The sequence below is a fragment of the Agelaius phoeniceus genome, chromosome Z (assembly GCF_051311805.1).
Source record: "Agelaius phoeniceus isolate bAgePho1 chromosome Z, bAgePho1.hap1, whole genome shotgun sequence".
Lineage (NCBI taxonomy): Eukaryota > Metazoa > Chordata > Aves > Passeriformes > Icteridae > Agelaius > Agelaius phoeniceus.
This window is the reverse complement of record NC_135303.1, coordinates 76861894-76876819: the sequence shown is the minus strand read 5'-3', so window position 1 is coordinate 76876819 and position 14926 is coordinate 76861894. Positions and strand designations below refer to the sequence as shown.

The 14926-nt window shown below is 45.6% G+C and overlaps 1 protein-coding gene across 1 annotated transcript; it reads right to left on the bottom strand.

The window, feature by feature from the left end:
* Positions 1-11908: 11908 nt before the first annotated feature.
* On the bottom strand, positions 11909-13254 carry MCIDAS (multiciliate differentiation and DNA synthesis associated cell cycle protein). Its single transcript, XM_054652910.2, has 3 exons — positions 13054-13254; positions 12798-12908; positions 11909-12391 (listed from the first exon to the last, which is right to left on the bottom strand). The coding sequence occupies exons 1-3, from the start codon at positions 13252-13254 to the stop codon at positions 11909-11911; spliced, it is 795 nt and encodes a 264-aa protein (XP_054508885.2).
* Positions 13255-14926: the final 1672 nt, after the last annotated feature.

Sequence of the window (14926 nt, the reverse complement as noted above, 5' to 3'; positions counted from 1 at the left end):
ATGACTTGAGGCTATTTCCTCTTGGAGTGACACTGGCTGCCTGGAAGAAGAGACCGACCCCCACCTGGCCACAGCCTCCTATTCAGGCAGCGGTAGAGAGCGACAAGGTCATCCCTGAGCCTCCTTTTCTCCAGGATAAACACCCCCAGCTCCCTCAGCTGCTCCTCACAGCACTTGTGCTCCAGCTTCACCAGCTTTGCTGCCATTCTCTGCCATCTCCTCAGCACATGCTACACAAACCCCTCACGTCTCACATCAGCTGCTTCCCACTGCCACCCCGCCTGCTGCGAGGAGCCGGGCACCACCGCACGGGCAGCGAGGTCTGCGGGGCAGCGCCGTTCTGAAGCACCCGAGCCAGGCTGTCTGAAGCTGAGGGCTGAATGCAGTGCCGCTCTGTCAGACGAGATTGAGCAAACGGCATCGCAGCCCTGTACACAGTCCTCTCCAACGCAGGTCCCCAAACCCAAAAGCAAAGCAAAACAGCACTGCTTCACCACCATCTTACACTACCAGATTCCAAAAATAACCTGCTATCATTTTGCTTTTACGTGACAGGCAAAGGGAGAAGTTGTAGGAGAAAGTGTGAAGCACCGCTTAATGCCAGCAGATGAGTTGTTCGTGCATGTGCTTTATGGAGTTCGCATGCCGGAGGGACAGTACACATTTTTAGGCACTCAGTCCATCTGAGAAAACCTGAACACAAATTTGATAGGAGAAAGGTAAAACAGTAGTTTGTTTTTTTGTTTGTTTGGGGTTTTTTTTTTTGTTTTTGTTTTTGTGTTGTTTGGTTTTTTGTTGGTTTTTTTTTTTTTTTAAGGATAGAGTTTAGTTAAACGAAAGAGGTAAAAAGAGAAGAGTTACTGGAACATGTAATATGGGTTTTTTTTCAATGTAAGTTCATATTCTTTTTCAGTCCTTGTCATAATGTCAAAATTCCGGGTGTCACCATCTAGGTTTTCAAGAGAGAGATGGAGGCAGACACAGAGCATGTAAAAGAGCATATTTTCCTATTTCAAGGTTTTGGATGTTAGAAACAGCATTAAAAGTGTTCTTTTCTAAGACTAAGAAATAGAGTACCACTTTTTAAAATATGCTGAAAGTATTCTCACTTTCTTACTGTTTCTGGAAACCAGGAGAGATTTTTCTAAATTTTACGGTGGAAAATAATTGTTTGAACCAATAAAAAACTTATTCTGCAAAAAAGTTTCTCATATATTTCTTATTTCCTACCTAATTCTATTTTGGAGCTGCATGCTTCACATCTGCAGAAAAAACACCGTGTAAACAAGATGATGGAGGGCTATACTGATGCATTTGTAATAAGCAATAATTAAATATCAGTTGATGGAGTTGTTTTGCCAAAACAAAGTAAAACTATTTCAAAAACCTGCCACCTTATTAGCTCCCTTTGTGCTTGGTAAGGACACAACAAAGCACACCCAGCATACAAAGTGGCTGGGTCACTCAGCACCTTCTTAATGCTTTCTGTAAAACAAAGAGCACACAAGGCACTGCTAGCATAGTTTCACAAAGGGTTGCTTGCAATGCTTCAGTTGCTCGTTTAACTGAATGTGAATTTTTTTCCTACAAGACAACGTTTAACGAGAGCAGCCAAATATCGCCACCCTGCCTAACAGCAGACTCCGGCATGCGCTGCAAAGCCAGCTCGCTTGAGCACTCAATAAATCAGCAACGCTCAAGTGAAGTGTATTGAACTGTTACCTATCAGACCAGTGTTTGAGGCTCTTGACAAACCTTTTTCTCACACTGAAAAGTTTCCTTCAGGTGAGAAAACCTGTAACCGTGCAATTCGTTTGGCAGTGGGAGGAAAGAGGTTGCAATTGAGAACTTTATGGCTGTAAACTGGAATAAAAGTCAAAAGTCTTTCGAGTCAACAAGGTTTTGTTTGAGTGAACTAGAATTGGGATTAATAAATGCTGAGCAATTCATTAAAGAGGAAATAATATGACCCACTGCAACTGGTGTTACAAGCAGTGTTTCCTACCTGTGAACCTTCAACTCACGCATGCACACATGCACCATGAATTGATTTTAATAAAAGATCTGGGGGTTTTTCTATAAAATTTCTACTGAAGACTGATTAACAGTGGTATATATGCCGAGGTACTATGTTTGGTAGCAGCCTTAAGGTAAGTAGCTCCCTAGGTGAAGTCAGTGGTAAATAAAAATAAGCAGGAGTGCCATGGGGAACTCTGAACTTCTCTGTGTTTTTTGACAAGTTTGTGTTGGATTATCAGGAAGGTATTATAATACTAGGGATATCCTTAATACATTCTTCTTCACTTGAAGCACATGATATTCTGGAAATTATGTGCTAGATAAGAGCTTTTTTGTCACTTTGAGATTGTAACTTAAATTTAAACAGAGATTTGTTTTAAAAAGTTTTACACAACTAAGTGTATCATTTCTATAATGATATAGAACTCACTGATATGTCTACAAAGTGAAATTAAGTCATTTGGGTTAAGTGTCTTCATTTCTTTCTCACCATGGATTAATTTTAGGTTCCTCGTTATGGAACCTATACAGCCAACTGCTCAGTTATTTCGTTTAAGTACTAAAAACATGGCTAAAACTTTGTAGCTCACGGCAAAAACATTCCCAAACTGGTATGTGAGAAACCATGTAGTTTGTCCTCACTGGCAGCAGATGGTGCTGATATGTTTTGCCTGGAACTACTTTGAAAGCTGTTATTCAGGTTATCAATACCGTCGAAACATTGATTTTTCTCATCCATTATCCCTAAGGTCTTTTACTATAAAATTGCTGTCATCATCATGTGTCAGAATTTATCAAGATAAAATACAAGTTTGTAGTTTGAAGGTGAAGTTTGGACATCAGCAGCAATACTCATAACAATTAAGCGCTGACTGAAACAACGCTTTTGAGGAAAAGTTGGATTCATCATATCCAGGCTGCTGGACAAGGACCGCTAACACTTTTACGACCCAAGAATTTCATGATATGAAAGTGAGGGTGCTCCTTGCCAAATGATTGCTGACAAGACATGGTGGCAGCTTACACCAGATCTGGGCAAGCAGGAAGATCTAAAGGGCTGGTCATAGAACACTGCCTTAAAAGCAGTAGATGGCAGATTGTCTCCATGACAGAGAAAGAGACAAGTGAACAAAAATGGTCTTTTAGGTAAGTTTTTAAGAAACTTTCACTTAAATAAAGGCCTACCCTGAGAAATCTGGCTAGTTAAGGAGCACAGGGACTTTGATACCAAGGGCATATTGGATACTTATCAGAGATTATGTAGTCACTGCCTGTGACACCCAGGATAAGCCAAGAAAGGTGTAACAAATTGTGTTAAGAAAAATATCACCATTTAACAGTGTGAGGGGTCTGATTAAGATTTACCACCAGTGTGAGTTTTGAAATAGGTGGGAAAAAAATGTTGAACATACAGAGGTGAAAATTTGTTTCCATTTTGCAGCTGCAATCAAGAGAGATTTCTGGGAACCAAGGCCTTCAACTTCCTGCCAGAGCAAAAAGTTATGTCCCAGCTTTGTTAAGTGCTCACTGAGCAGAAATCCTGAGACATGGGAACATCTTAATTTTTCTTCCTGTATTTCTTCACTGTTCTCTCTAGATTTTCAGCCAGTATACAGAAAGATCCCAATCTGGTTGCCTGCTCAGTGCTTAAGCTCCTCTGAGTGGGTTAGAGGAACATTTCTCAAGCAGTATGGACAAAGCCCTGGGCCTTTCTAAGTGGCTGACAGTTGTACTAGATGGTGGTTCTCATTTATTAAAGGGGGTTTTGACCCTCAAGTGTTTCTACCTTCTTCTACCTTCTCAAGTGTTTCTTTTGCAACAGAAAGCAAAGCAAACAAGGGCAAGGAAGGAATCAGGAAAGAAATGAGGACTCAATTCATGTGGCTGTTCCCATCACATCATTTCACACTGCAGTGAGCAGCTGCTGTTTAGACTCCAGAATGAAATATTGTTGACCAGGTAACTGGAATATTCTGGCAAAGAACTCAAAGCTTCCTTTTAGCTGTACAAGGAACTCAAAGTTTCATTTTAGCTGTACAAAGGAGAGGTAATTAAGAGGACAAGAGGAGGAAATAGTTCCTGCTTCTTTGCTGGGGCTTTCATTAAAACCAACAATTAACATCTCAGTCCAGTACTCTGCTCATTAGAAATCTCCCATTACATTTATCTTTGCCTGCACAGTAAAAGTGACTGTGAACATAAGGGGAGCTCTAGAGCTCTAGAAATAACTATTCACTATTTCTCTTCAGATGAACCCCAACACTCAAACATAAAGGAAAATTACATCTCCTGTGCAAACAATTGAGAAAATAAAGAAAAAAAAATGTAACTGTTAGTTGTGTGCTGCGTTCTGTCATAATAAGAATGCATTATGTGCATAGACTGTCATATTCAATACTGGCTATATACAAATTTTTCTGACTCTTGCCCATTTGTGCCACACTTTTACCTGTATCTAAACTTCTTTTATTTCCAACACTAAATTTAGTAATAATAACCCTGGTTGGCAAGTATATGAGAGAAGATCAAAGCTCTATTTAGCTCAGGGAGGAATTTGTGTCACCTGTTACTTTCTGGTTTTATTGGTTTAAAAAGAGAGAGGTGGAAACAAAAAACACCAAAAAAAACCAGGGCACCAATGGATAAGTGCATTTTGATAAATTGTATTAATTTTCATGTAACACACAGTTGACTCCCAGGATTTTCAGTTTTAATGTGACCTTCAGCTTTCATAAAACAATAGTCTATTTCTTCATCAGCACACTACAGTAATTTCCTTGTTTTGCTTTTCCATGGACAGATCAAAAGCTGTCCTGCTAAGTCATTCATCCCAGGCCTTTCTGCTGAGTTTCACTCTTCAACATGTTCTCCCTTTTTTTGTGCACACTGCTAATCCATTTCAGCACACCACTGGTACTGTTTAAGTCAAGGCTTACAGTATGCTGGGATCCTGTACTGGCATTAGAGGGTGCATACAAGGTAAAACTACATTTTGTTTAGCCTTGGATAAACTCCAACTGAACAAAAGAACCTCTGGGTTCATTGCCAGCTGCCAACTGTGTGGCTAAATAATATTTCATCCTGGAATCCCAAGAGTCTAGATTAATAAACTGCCAAAATAGCACTCAGACGTGGCTCTTTCCAAAGCTTCCCTAGCAGCTTCCACTGATAGCACAGTACTCATTTCTACATTACTAGTCTCAAACTGTATGTTATTGTACAGTTAAGTATTGCAAAAAGTGATTACGGCTCCAAATAATTATGAATTGCAGCTATATCCAAGGCTTCAGGCACCTGCTGTAGGTGATTCCTCTCATGTTGTCTTGGACACAGGGCAAGGTTTCTAACACTCTTTCCTGGATAAGGGTAATTCACCATACAGTTAAAAAGCACTGTCATCTCTCAATACAAGTAATTGCTGACAGGTTCATCTTCAACACCCATGAGTTCCTGAAATTCGGTTGTATCTCCATACGATTTGCCATGGAAATAAGTCCCTGGTTTCACTTCCAAAGACTAATATTTAGGGAATCATGTGCAACTGGATTTTTCAATATAGTTGAATGCACAATCTAACTTTTCAATTAAAATGGGTTTTTAGGTTCCTTTTTTCAGTTTCACTCTTTCAAAACTGATTCATTTACAATCATCAGATCAAAATAGATCTTTACAATCTACAAATTTACAAAGATAATATCCCTCACCTCCCTATTGAGATAAGGACTTCAGCCAGGTGTGCAGTTTTTAGATGAGACAGGTTAAGTCATATTCTCAGCACTTACAAACTTAATGTCAAAGAAACCCAATTTGTACTTCACTCTGTAGGAGATGCTTATCTATTTCAAGTCTTCCACTTTTTCAGGCTCTAAAACCCTTCCTTGATATTCAGGGTGTAAGTATAGGTCAAATAATCTCTGTCAACCCACAATTTGTATAGTCCCTTCCCCTCACAAGAGATACAAATCCATTCCAGCTCCTCTCAGAGACATTGTGAGTCTCTAGTCCTGCAAGGACATTGGAACTGCTGGATTCCTGATCCCACTCAAAGGCCCACTGAGACAGAGGAGACTGTGAATTTCACCTGGAAATACAAATTTGACCACAAAATTAAAAAGAGAGGAGCACACTACGAACATACAAAAAATGGAACTACACTAGAGACAATCAGACTAAAGAAGAATAAAATGGTATAACTTTTTTTTCATAAATATCTCTGTATCTGTTCTATTAATAACACCTTTTACACAAAGAGGCCAGTGTGAGAGATTCAGCTACTGATTTTACCCTCATCTCTTCCTTTCCTGTTTGTTTTGTTGGCAAACTACTACTTGCTCTGCACTGCACCCCCCAGATAGCCTGAAGTATGTGTTGTCCATTGCTCCAATCATTGCTTCAATCATGTGAAGGCATATTTGATAGTCTCTAATTAGACTTCTGAAGAATAGTGTATAGAAGTGCTGGGTGCCTACCTCTTAGCACCTAATGCAACCACCCCTAGGGCACCAACCAATTGCAAAGAAAATAATCCCAAGGAATTTCCTAAGAGAAAAAAGACCTTATTTAGGACTATTAGAAAGCTGAGCAGTGGCGTGTCTTGGGTTCAGTAGTGATTTTTTAGCACTCTTTACCACTCACCTTGAAAAATAGTGTAAAATGTCCCAAGGCCAAAACCTGTTGGAAGTCAAACCTAAATATGTTAGGAAAGTTCCTGCACCTTTTTCTGCCTGGGATCCACCTGAGTTAGGGAATTACAAAGATACAAAGCTTTAGTGACAGACAGAGAAAGCCCATTAGATCACAAACCCTTCGATCATGTGACATTAAAGAAGAATGATTTCAGATGGGATCCTGAACTACAACAAGCTTTTGAACACATGAAACAGGAAGATTGTTCATGGAGTAGTCCCTCGGCCAGTCAGGACAGGATAAGATGTGAAAAATGTGTTCTACGCTGCAGCCAGGCAAAATGGTCCTTCCTGGATTCCCAGTGAAATGTATCCAGGAGACTCAGGAATGAGCCCTGGAGTTCTGGAGTCAGGGATGCAAAGGATCTGAACCTTTCTACACTCCAGCTGAAAAAGAGATCCTTGCAGCTTATTATAGGATTTGAGCTGCCTCAGAGGTGATTTTTAGCAAAGCACAGCTTCTTCTGGCATCCTGACTGCTGGACTGGATGTTCAAAGGGAAAGTGCCACGCATCATGGCACTGGTGCTATGTGGAATTGCTCTGATCACCCAGTGAGCTCAAATAGGAAACCCAATCACCCAGGGATCTCAGAAGTCATCACACACTGGCCTGAAGGTGAAACTTTTAGATTATCATCACCAGAGGAGAAAAAGGTTGAACATGCTGAGGAGGTCCTACACTACAATCAGCTGCCAAAAAATTAAAATCAATGCACTCTCTTCACTGATGGTTACTGATGTATTGTAAGGACTATTTGAAAGTGGAAAGGTGCTGTATGGAGTCCTACACTGTTGAGGGACAAGGTAGACCCAGTCAGTTCACAAAGCTGAAAACTGTCCAGCTGGCTTTAGATGTCACTGAATGAGAGAAATTGCCACTACTCTACCTCTACACTGACCTGCTGATGGTGGAAAATGGACCAATGGAAAAAGACCAGTTGGCAGTGCAAAGGGAAACCCATCTGGGCTGCAGAACTGTGGCACCTCTGCCCAGGTGGAGAAGCTGGCTGTAAAGTACATCACGTAGGTGCACAATACCCAGGAGCTGGGTATTGAAGAATATCAAAACAATGGGGAGGTGGATTGAGGTGCCAAGGTTGAAGTGTCTCAGGTGGATCTGGACTGGCAACAAAAGGGTGAATTATTTCTGCCTCGATGTACCCATGATGCCTCAGATCACCAGGGAAGAGATGCAACATCCAGATGGGCTCGTGATTGATGGGTGGATTTAACCATGGACACTCCCTGGTTATCCCAGACTGTGGTTCCATGAAGTTTAACTTCCAGCTGGATTTAAATCATAACCCTCACAGGCAATCACAACAACAATTTACTGGGTGAAAAAGAGAATAGACTCAAAATCCAAGTTGACTTGTTTTAGCAAGGGAGTTCTAATTGTAGCTGCATTATCCGCATAAGAAATCTGGAGATTTTACCAAAAAAAATTGTTTTCATGTATTTTCCCAACACATGAAAAACCTTGAAGGCTTTTACTGGTTTATTCTTCATAGTATTTTATTTAAGATATAAAGTAAATATTGAACATAAATAGTCACTTGCTATCAGAGTTTGAACAGGTGCTAGGTGCAAGTCAGACTTTAAGAATGATTTTGCTGCAGCTATGAAATAGTTGTGCCAAAGCAAACTACAGCCTCTTTTGACCTCATTAGCTTCAGTTGTTTGTTGAGGCTGTGCAATGCAAAATGTAAATAATGGCTGCTGACCAGAAGTCAGTGTTTAGAAAAGATGAAGAGTGCTGCTGCTGTCATATGAAGAGGACTGAAAAATGCTTGCCTTTTCCTTGAAGTTAGACACAGGGGTATTTTTATTTAGAAAAATATTCAGGAAAACAAGGGAATGAATGTCAGTGAAATCCAATCTCTCTGCAATCGCTGAAGAGCCAACAGGAGTAGTTTAGTACTGCTGCTATCACTGATAGTCATGTTGGAGTCTGGTCTCTACATGATCACCAAATGCCCGAGCATTCCATCTCAATGCCTGCCTGCCACCACACAGGATCTGTGGCAAACTGGCAGGAACATCAGTTGCATCTTTGTGATGGAAATGCGTGGGACTTGCCTGAACCTGTGTGCTTCAAAAACAGTGACCAGAGCAATTAAATGACACCAAATGTTTGCCTGTGTTTACATACAATTTGATAATGAACATCAAAGCAAGAACATTTATATTACTGGCATGTGGAGAGTAGTTCAGACTTCTGAATGGGCAATATTTTCTCTTTATGATCCATTGAAGAACCCTAACAAGCCCTGCAGGAAAATGCCATGCTGACACTCAGTATTGGATATTGTCTTTTGATCAAGGGATGAGCAAAATTGCTGATTAAAAAAGGCTTTCACAAATTCTAGCTATAACAAAAACCTTATGCCATTTCTAAATAACTCCATCCAGGTCCCTCCTGCCCTTTTCACCCTTAAAATTACTGATTTAATTAATATGCATCTACTTACTAGAAGTTATCTCTCTTACTAGAATGTAGTTTTAATCAAGCTGTCCCTTGAGGTCTGGTGTTTTCCTTTAATTAACACCTAAGGATTTTACCCACACAAAAAAGTTCCCAGACAAAGTACATATGAAATTATTGTGCTTGTCTTCAATGCATGAACTCACTAGACCCTTACCCTGGCACCCCAGAATTAAAAGGTATTTTTCTCTTTCACCTCAAAATGTTCCAGTTGTCTGCAATTCTGCACCATCACACTTCCAGAGCCACACATCCCATGGCTTGGCGCCAGCAGGGAAGGGAAAGGTGGAGAAAGCTTACCTAACATGAGCAGGTAAAACCCTCATGAAATGTTATTACATCTACTTTACTGTATTTCTGCTGGGGTCTTGGCTAGCTCCTTTCACCCATTGCATGGACAATGCACCACCAAGGGGAGAAAATCACAGTGAGCATAACCCACAAACAAGCATGTTCTTCAGTTCAGCACACCTGCATGTGCAGGGGCTCTGCACAGATCCTCTCCCAGACAATAAGCATAAAGCATAAAATGTAAAACCACAAAATACAGCAAAAATTGGACGTGAGGGTTCCTAGAGGTAGCCTTCCAGCTTCTCTGAGGTCAACTTCTGATGAGACAAGCATGAAACATGGGCATCAAGGGACCAGGCTTTGCTTCCTGTGATCCCATCAACTCCTGCCTGACAGGAGTCCTTTTAATTTACTGTTGTCAAAACCAGTAATTTGGCTGTTTTCATCTGTGCAAGAACTTTGCCCATTTTTTATGCAGCTCCTGTATGGAAGTGGATGGATAAAAATCAATTTAAAATACCATTTTATGGATTAAAGGAAATGTATCTAGTGTACTGCTAGAAATGTTTATAGCCTAACACCATGACCATGCTGCATACCAAACAGTTTTTATCAGTGTGTATCTGTGTGTCTGATGCTCCTGTGAGTCTCGCTGAGAAACATCTTGTTCTCATTAGCCAATTTTTGGCCTTTCTGATTAATAACTCTTCAAATTAAATAGACTTAAAAGTACATTTATGAGCATTTTCTAGTACTTTTAGATTACATCTCAAAATTAATCAAGGATCCTCTTACCATAGAACACTATGAGTAAAAGTAATCAGTGGAAATGCCATAGCAGGTTCACTGAAAAAGTGGGTAAAAACATATTTGTAATTCTGAAAAACTTGAAGTAGCAGCAAGATCAACACTAGTCAAAATCCAACAGGGTGGTTATTTCATTTTTGCATCCTACAAGAAGTGTACACTTTTACTGTGTCACTTCATTTCTGAGGAATTAATATTCTTATGAGCGTTACATAATTGTACATATATATATGTGTGTGTGTATATATATAATTGTACATATATATATATATATATGCTATCTTTTGTTATTAATTTATTCCCTGTTGAATTCAGTGCAGAAAGAAAGATTTTGTCTCTTCTGTCTGCTGTCAAAACAGAGCTTTCATACAGGATTTTGGCCAAAGTGGGAAAGGTCTTCTGCAAAAACGTAAATGTCTCTGAAGTCATCCCAGGGTTGAGGCCACAGCATCCCAGAAAGGGCTTCAGCATCATTCTTGCTAGAAAAATGTCAGTGCTGCAGACATGAAGGACCTCAGATACTCAATGACCACTTCTGCAGTCTCCTAGCAGCCATACAACTGCGTGTTGTGCTGGCAACAACAACTACTCGCCTTCCAAATACATCACTGCTTGCCAAAAGCACAACAGTATGGACCCATGCAAGGACACTGGAAAAGCTGAATGCTGAAAAAATGATAACTTCACAGGGAGAAAATCCCTACCCTGAGTGGAGCACTTGTGTGCCACAGAAATATAAAAATATCAGGTACTGTTTCATGAGTGTTATTAGTGGCTTAGCTTTCAAACTAGTGGGTGAAATGAAATGTTTCTCCGTGAGACTCACAGGAGCATCATCAGACACACACTGATGAAAAGTGTTTGGTATGCATCATGGTCATGGTGTTAGGCTATAAACATATTTCTAGCAGTACACTATCTACATCTCCTTTATTCTGTTACTCTTTAACATTTCTCTTTACATAAGTTAGTAACACTGACTAATGTTAAAAGTAGCATGTATTATTCCAAAACTTTCCATCACTATTCTGTCAGAAATGCTTTCTGCTATCTCTGCTCTAATTAAAGTAAATATGCATACCTGCTGCAAAATGACATCTACAGTGAATCTGCACAAATAAAATGGCAATTTTAAGCACCATTTAATCATCATAACAAGTACAAATATACACATACAGTTGCACACATGAACGATACAAGTACACTTTGTAAACATTGGGTGTAAAATTCCACGATGGAGCAGCTGCATCGTTTTTACCCGCTTGGGACGATCACTCTGCTTTCAAACTGGCCAACTCCAGCCACTGTCCTGTCAGCTATACTTGTCTGCTCAGCTGACTAAAAACCTCTGGATAAAACCGGGCAGATCTTCGCTTAATTTCTACTTTCATTAGCGAGCTACTGATGGCAAGCTGCCGGGCCAGGAGCCACGGCGGTGCGGCGCAGGACCCTCACTGGGGCACGGTGCCTCCGCTGCGCTCTCCCGTCGCTTCTCCGGCAGCCGGGGGGAAGCGCGAATACCCCTTTTCCAAGAGAAAAAGGGGAGCGTACCGAGGGCTGGGGTGCGCTGCCAGCCGAGGCCGCGCTCCGCCCTGCCCGGGCGCCCGGAGCCGCGGGCTCTCAGCGCGGCACCCATCGGAAGCGGTGCCCGCCGGCGGCCGTGCGGAGAGTGAAGGCGTTTCCCTGCGGGAAGGCCAGGGTGCGGATGGCGCCCGCCTCGCCGAGCGCGGCCCGCAGGCTGCCGCCCCCCTCCAGCTCCCCGCCGGCGGGGCGCGGCGCGGCGCGGCCGGTGCGCAGCCCGCGGAAGGCGCCGTGCAGGCGCGGGCCCGGCCGTGGGCGCTTGGCTGTGGGGCTGCCTCCCGGGCTGTGTCCCGGGCTGCCCCCGGGGCTGCCCCCCGCGCTGTCCCCCGCGCTGCCCCCCAGGCTTCGCAGGGCGGCGCGGCACTTCTCCGACACGGCCCGCAGCATGGCATCCACGCCCTCCGCATCCTCCGGGCCGGTCCCGGCCGGGGCAGCGGCGGCGGCGGGCGGAGGAGGTAAAGGATGAAGAGGAGGAAGAGGAGGAAGGACTGTCCCGTCGGCGCTTTGCGGGAGCATCAGCGTCTGCCGGCGAGAGGGAGCGTGAGTTCCGCGATCTGCACCGCACAGCCCCGTCCTGTTTCTCACCACACTGTGCTCCGCCGCTCCATCCCACACCGCACGGCCCCCTCCCACACCCCACTGCCCGGCCCCGAACCACGCTGACTCCCCACTGCCCTGCTCCACCCTGCACTTTACCCACCCTGTACCAATCCACCCCGCCCTGCCCCACGCCATCCACTCCACACCGTCCCGCACCACGCAATTCCCACAACCCCACACTGCACAATCCCATTCCACATCTCCCCCCATTCAGGCCCTGTCCCACCCCGTGCTGCCTCACCCTGCACCCTATTCCCCCCTGCTCCTGACATCACACTGTCCCCCTGGGCCGTGGAGCAGCCAGGCTGGAATGGTGAGCAGCACTCACGTCGAGGACAGCAGCCAGCTGCCTGGCCTGACTTGCCAGCTCCTTCAGCTGCACGTTGCTCTCCCGCAGTGTCACCAGCTCTTCCTGCCTCTGTGTGAGGGTCTCCTGCAGCTATGAAGGTCAAATGGGGAAAGGGCTGGTTGAGGCAGCCACATCGTCCAGCAGCCAGGGGATGCTGCACACCAGGGCCCTGCAGTTGCCTCAACAGGATGTGACAGAACACAGTGTAGGCTGGGGAGGACTTGGGGGTCCCTACCTGGCTGTTGGCCTCCAGGGCATCTCCCAGTGCTTTCTGGTGCTGGTCTGCCAGGTCCCTCCAGCACGGCTCAGGGGAAGACAGGTTCTGTGGGGGAACCTGCACCAGCACGCTGCTCTGCAGCTGCGAGGTGCAGGGGCCAAAAGCCACCTCCTCACCAAGTGAGAAAATATAGTCAGTACAGTCCAGTGGTGGTGGCATTAAGGTGGATACATCTGGAAGGAATAGCCACAAGTGTTAATTGGAGGTATTAATGTCTGTTCCTGCCAAACCCAGCACACCATTCTGGTTCTAAACATCCCTCTGGAGGTTCCCTTTGGACATGTCCTTCTGAAATGCTTTTACTCTACTGTGACAGCTGTGCAACCTGAATCTGTTTGGAATTAATTTGTCTCCTGTAGGTGAAAGCTCAGTGACAGCTCAGGTCTCTAAGGGGGTGAGCAAGAATGCACTACCTCACAGATTGTCCCATGGTGGGACAAACATGCAGTGAGTGGGCATCCAAAATTCCAAAAGCAAAGCAAAAAAAAAAAAGGAGACTGAATGTAGCATGACTGCAAATGTGCACACGCAGGTACATTTGGCTCAGGTAAGGAAAAATATCTACTTACCAGGTATAAAATCACCAAGAGTATCCCTGAATTCCTGGAAATCAAACTCTGGCCCATCCTGGAAGCAGGGACCCTGGCAGGGGTGAAGGAAATGATCCAGTGAGCAGGGCCCAGGGCTCAGACCTGCCCACACCACTGCCCATACTGTTTCATCAGTGTCTGCTGCCTGTGCTCAGCACCTCATCTCAGTTCCAGCACCCCCAGGCACCATCCCCTTGCCACTTGCAACCCATCTGACACATGGGACAAGATGCTGTCCTCTGCTGTGCCCATTTCACAGGTGGGAAACCTGAGGTTAGGGAAGTTGGTCAGCACCCATCTGCTTGAGAGAGCTACCCTTTCAGGTGCCAAGTGCAGCCTAGGCTGCTCTGAACTGTAGGTTTACCTGCTGCAGGGTCACAGGGCCAGCTGGGGTGGTGGGAAGGATGGGGGCAGAGGCTGCCAAATCCTGCCAGTTGATGGTGCTGAGCACTGGGGACAGTCAGAGACAAAGGTGAGTAGCACGGGCATGGGTAGACATAGCAAATGGGGCATGCCAAAATGAGAAGTACGGCTGGGGAACATCTTCGATGTGCATGGCCAGGTAATGCAAGGCTGGGAAACGGGGTGCAAAGGCACCAGAGAGGATACAGCGGGGTTCATGGAGAGAGGTCATGGCCGGGGGAACACGGTGGAGGGTAAGGTGTGGGTATCACGGCTGGGGAGCACGGTGGGGAACACCAGAGGGGCGCAGAAGGAGGAACGGGGAAGGGTACACGCCTGGGGGTTAAGGCTGTCTGCCGCAGGCTGACTCACCCAGGGCGGGCGCGGCGGCGGCGGGCGAGGCGCCGCTGCGGCGAACACGGGGCGGGGGAGCTCGGGGGCTCAGGGCGGCCGGGGGCGTCCACGCCGTGTCCCCGCCGGGCCGGGCCGACTTCTTGGCTGGGCGGGCGGGCGGGCCCTGGACTGTGTTGGGGCAGATACTGCCGAAGGCTCGGCGGCGGCCGCCCTGCTCCATGCTGGCGCCGCGGCCCCGGCCCCGGCCTCGGCTCCAGCTCCGGTGGCGGCGGGCGCCCTCCGCCCCGCGTCCCGCTCGGCGCCGCCCCGCGAGCAGGGGCGCGGGGGGCCGCGGCCATGGCGGGGCTGCCCGCCCGCCTTCGCCCTCCGGGGCGCCGAAACCTCCCGCCGCCGCCCCGGGCCGCGCCGCCCGCTCCCGCGCCCGCGGAACCCTTCCCCGCGCCTGCGGAGCCTGGGCGGGCTGAGGGGCTGCCCGGAGGGAAACG

Coding starts and splice junctions, on each gene's coding strand:
- MCIDAS (XM_054652910.2), bottom strand. CDS start 13,254: ATGCCACCACCACTGGACTGTACTGACTATATTTTCTCACTTGGTGAG. Junction 12,909..13,053: donor CCCTGGAGGCCAACAGCCAG/GTAGGGACCCCC, acceptor TGACCTTCATAG/CTGCAGGAGACCCTCACACA. Junction 12,392..12,797: donor AGCTGGCTGCTGTCCTCGAC/GTGAGTGCTGCT, acceptor TCTCGCCGGCAG/ACGCTGATGCTCCCGCAAAG.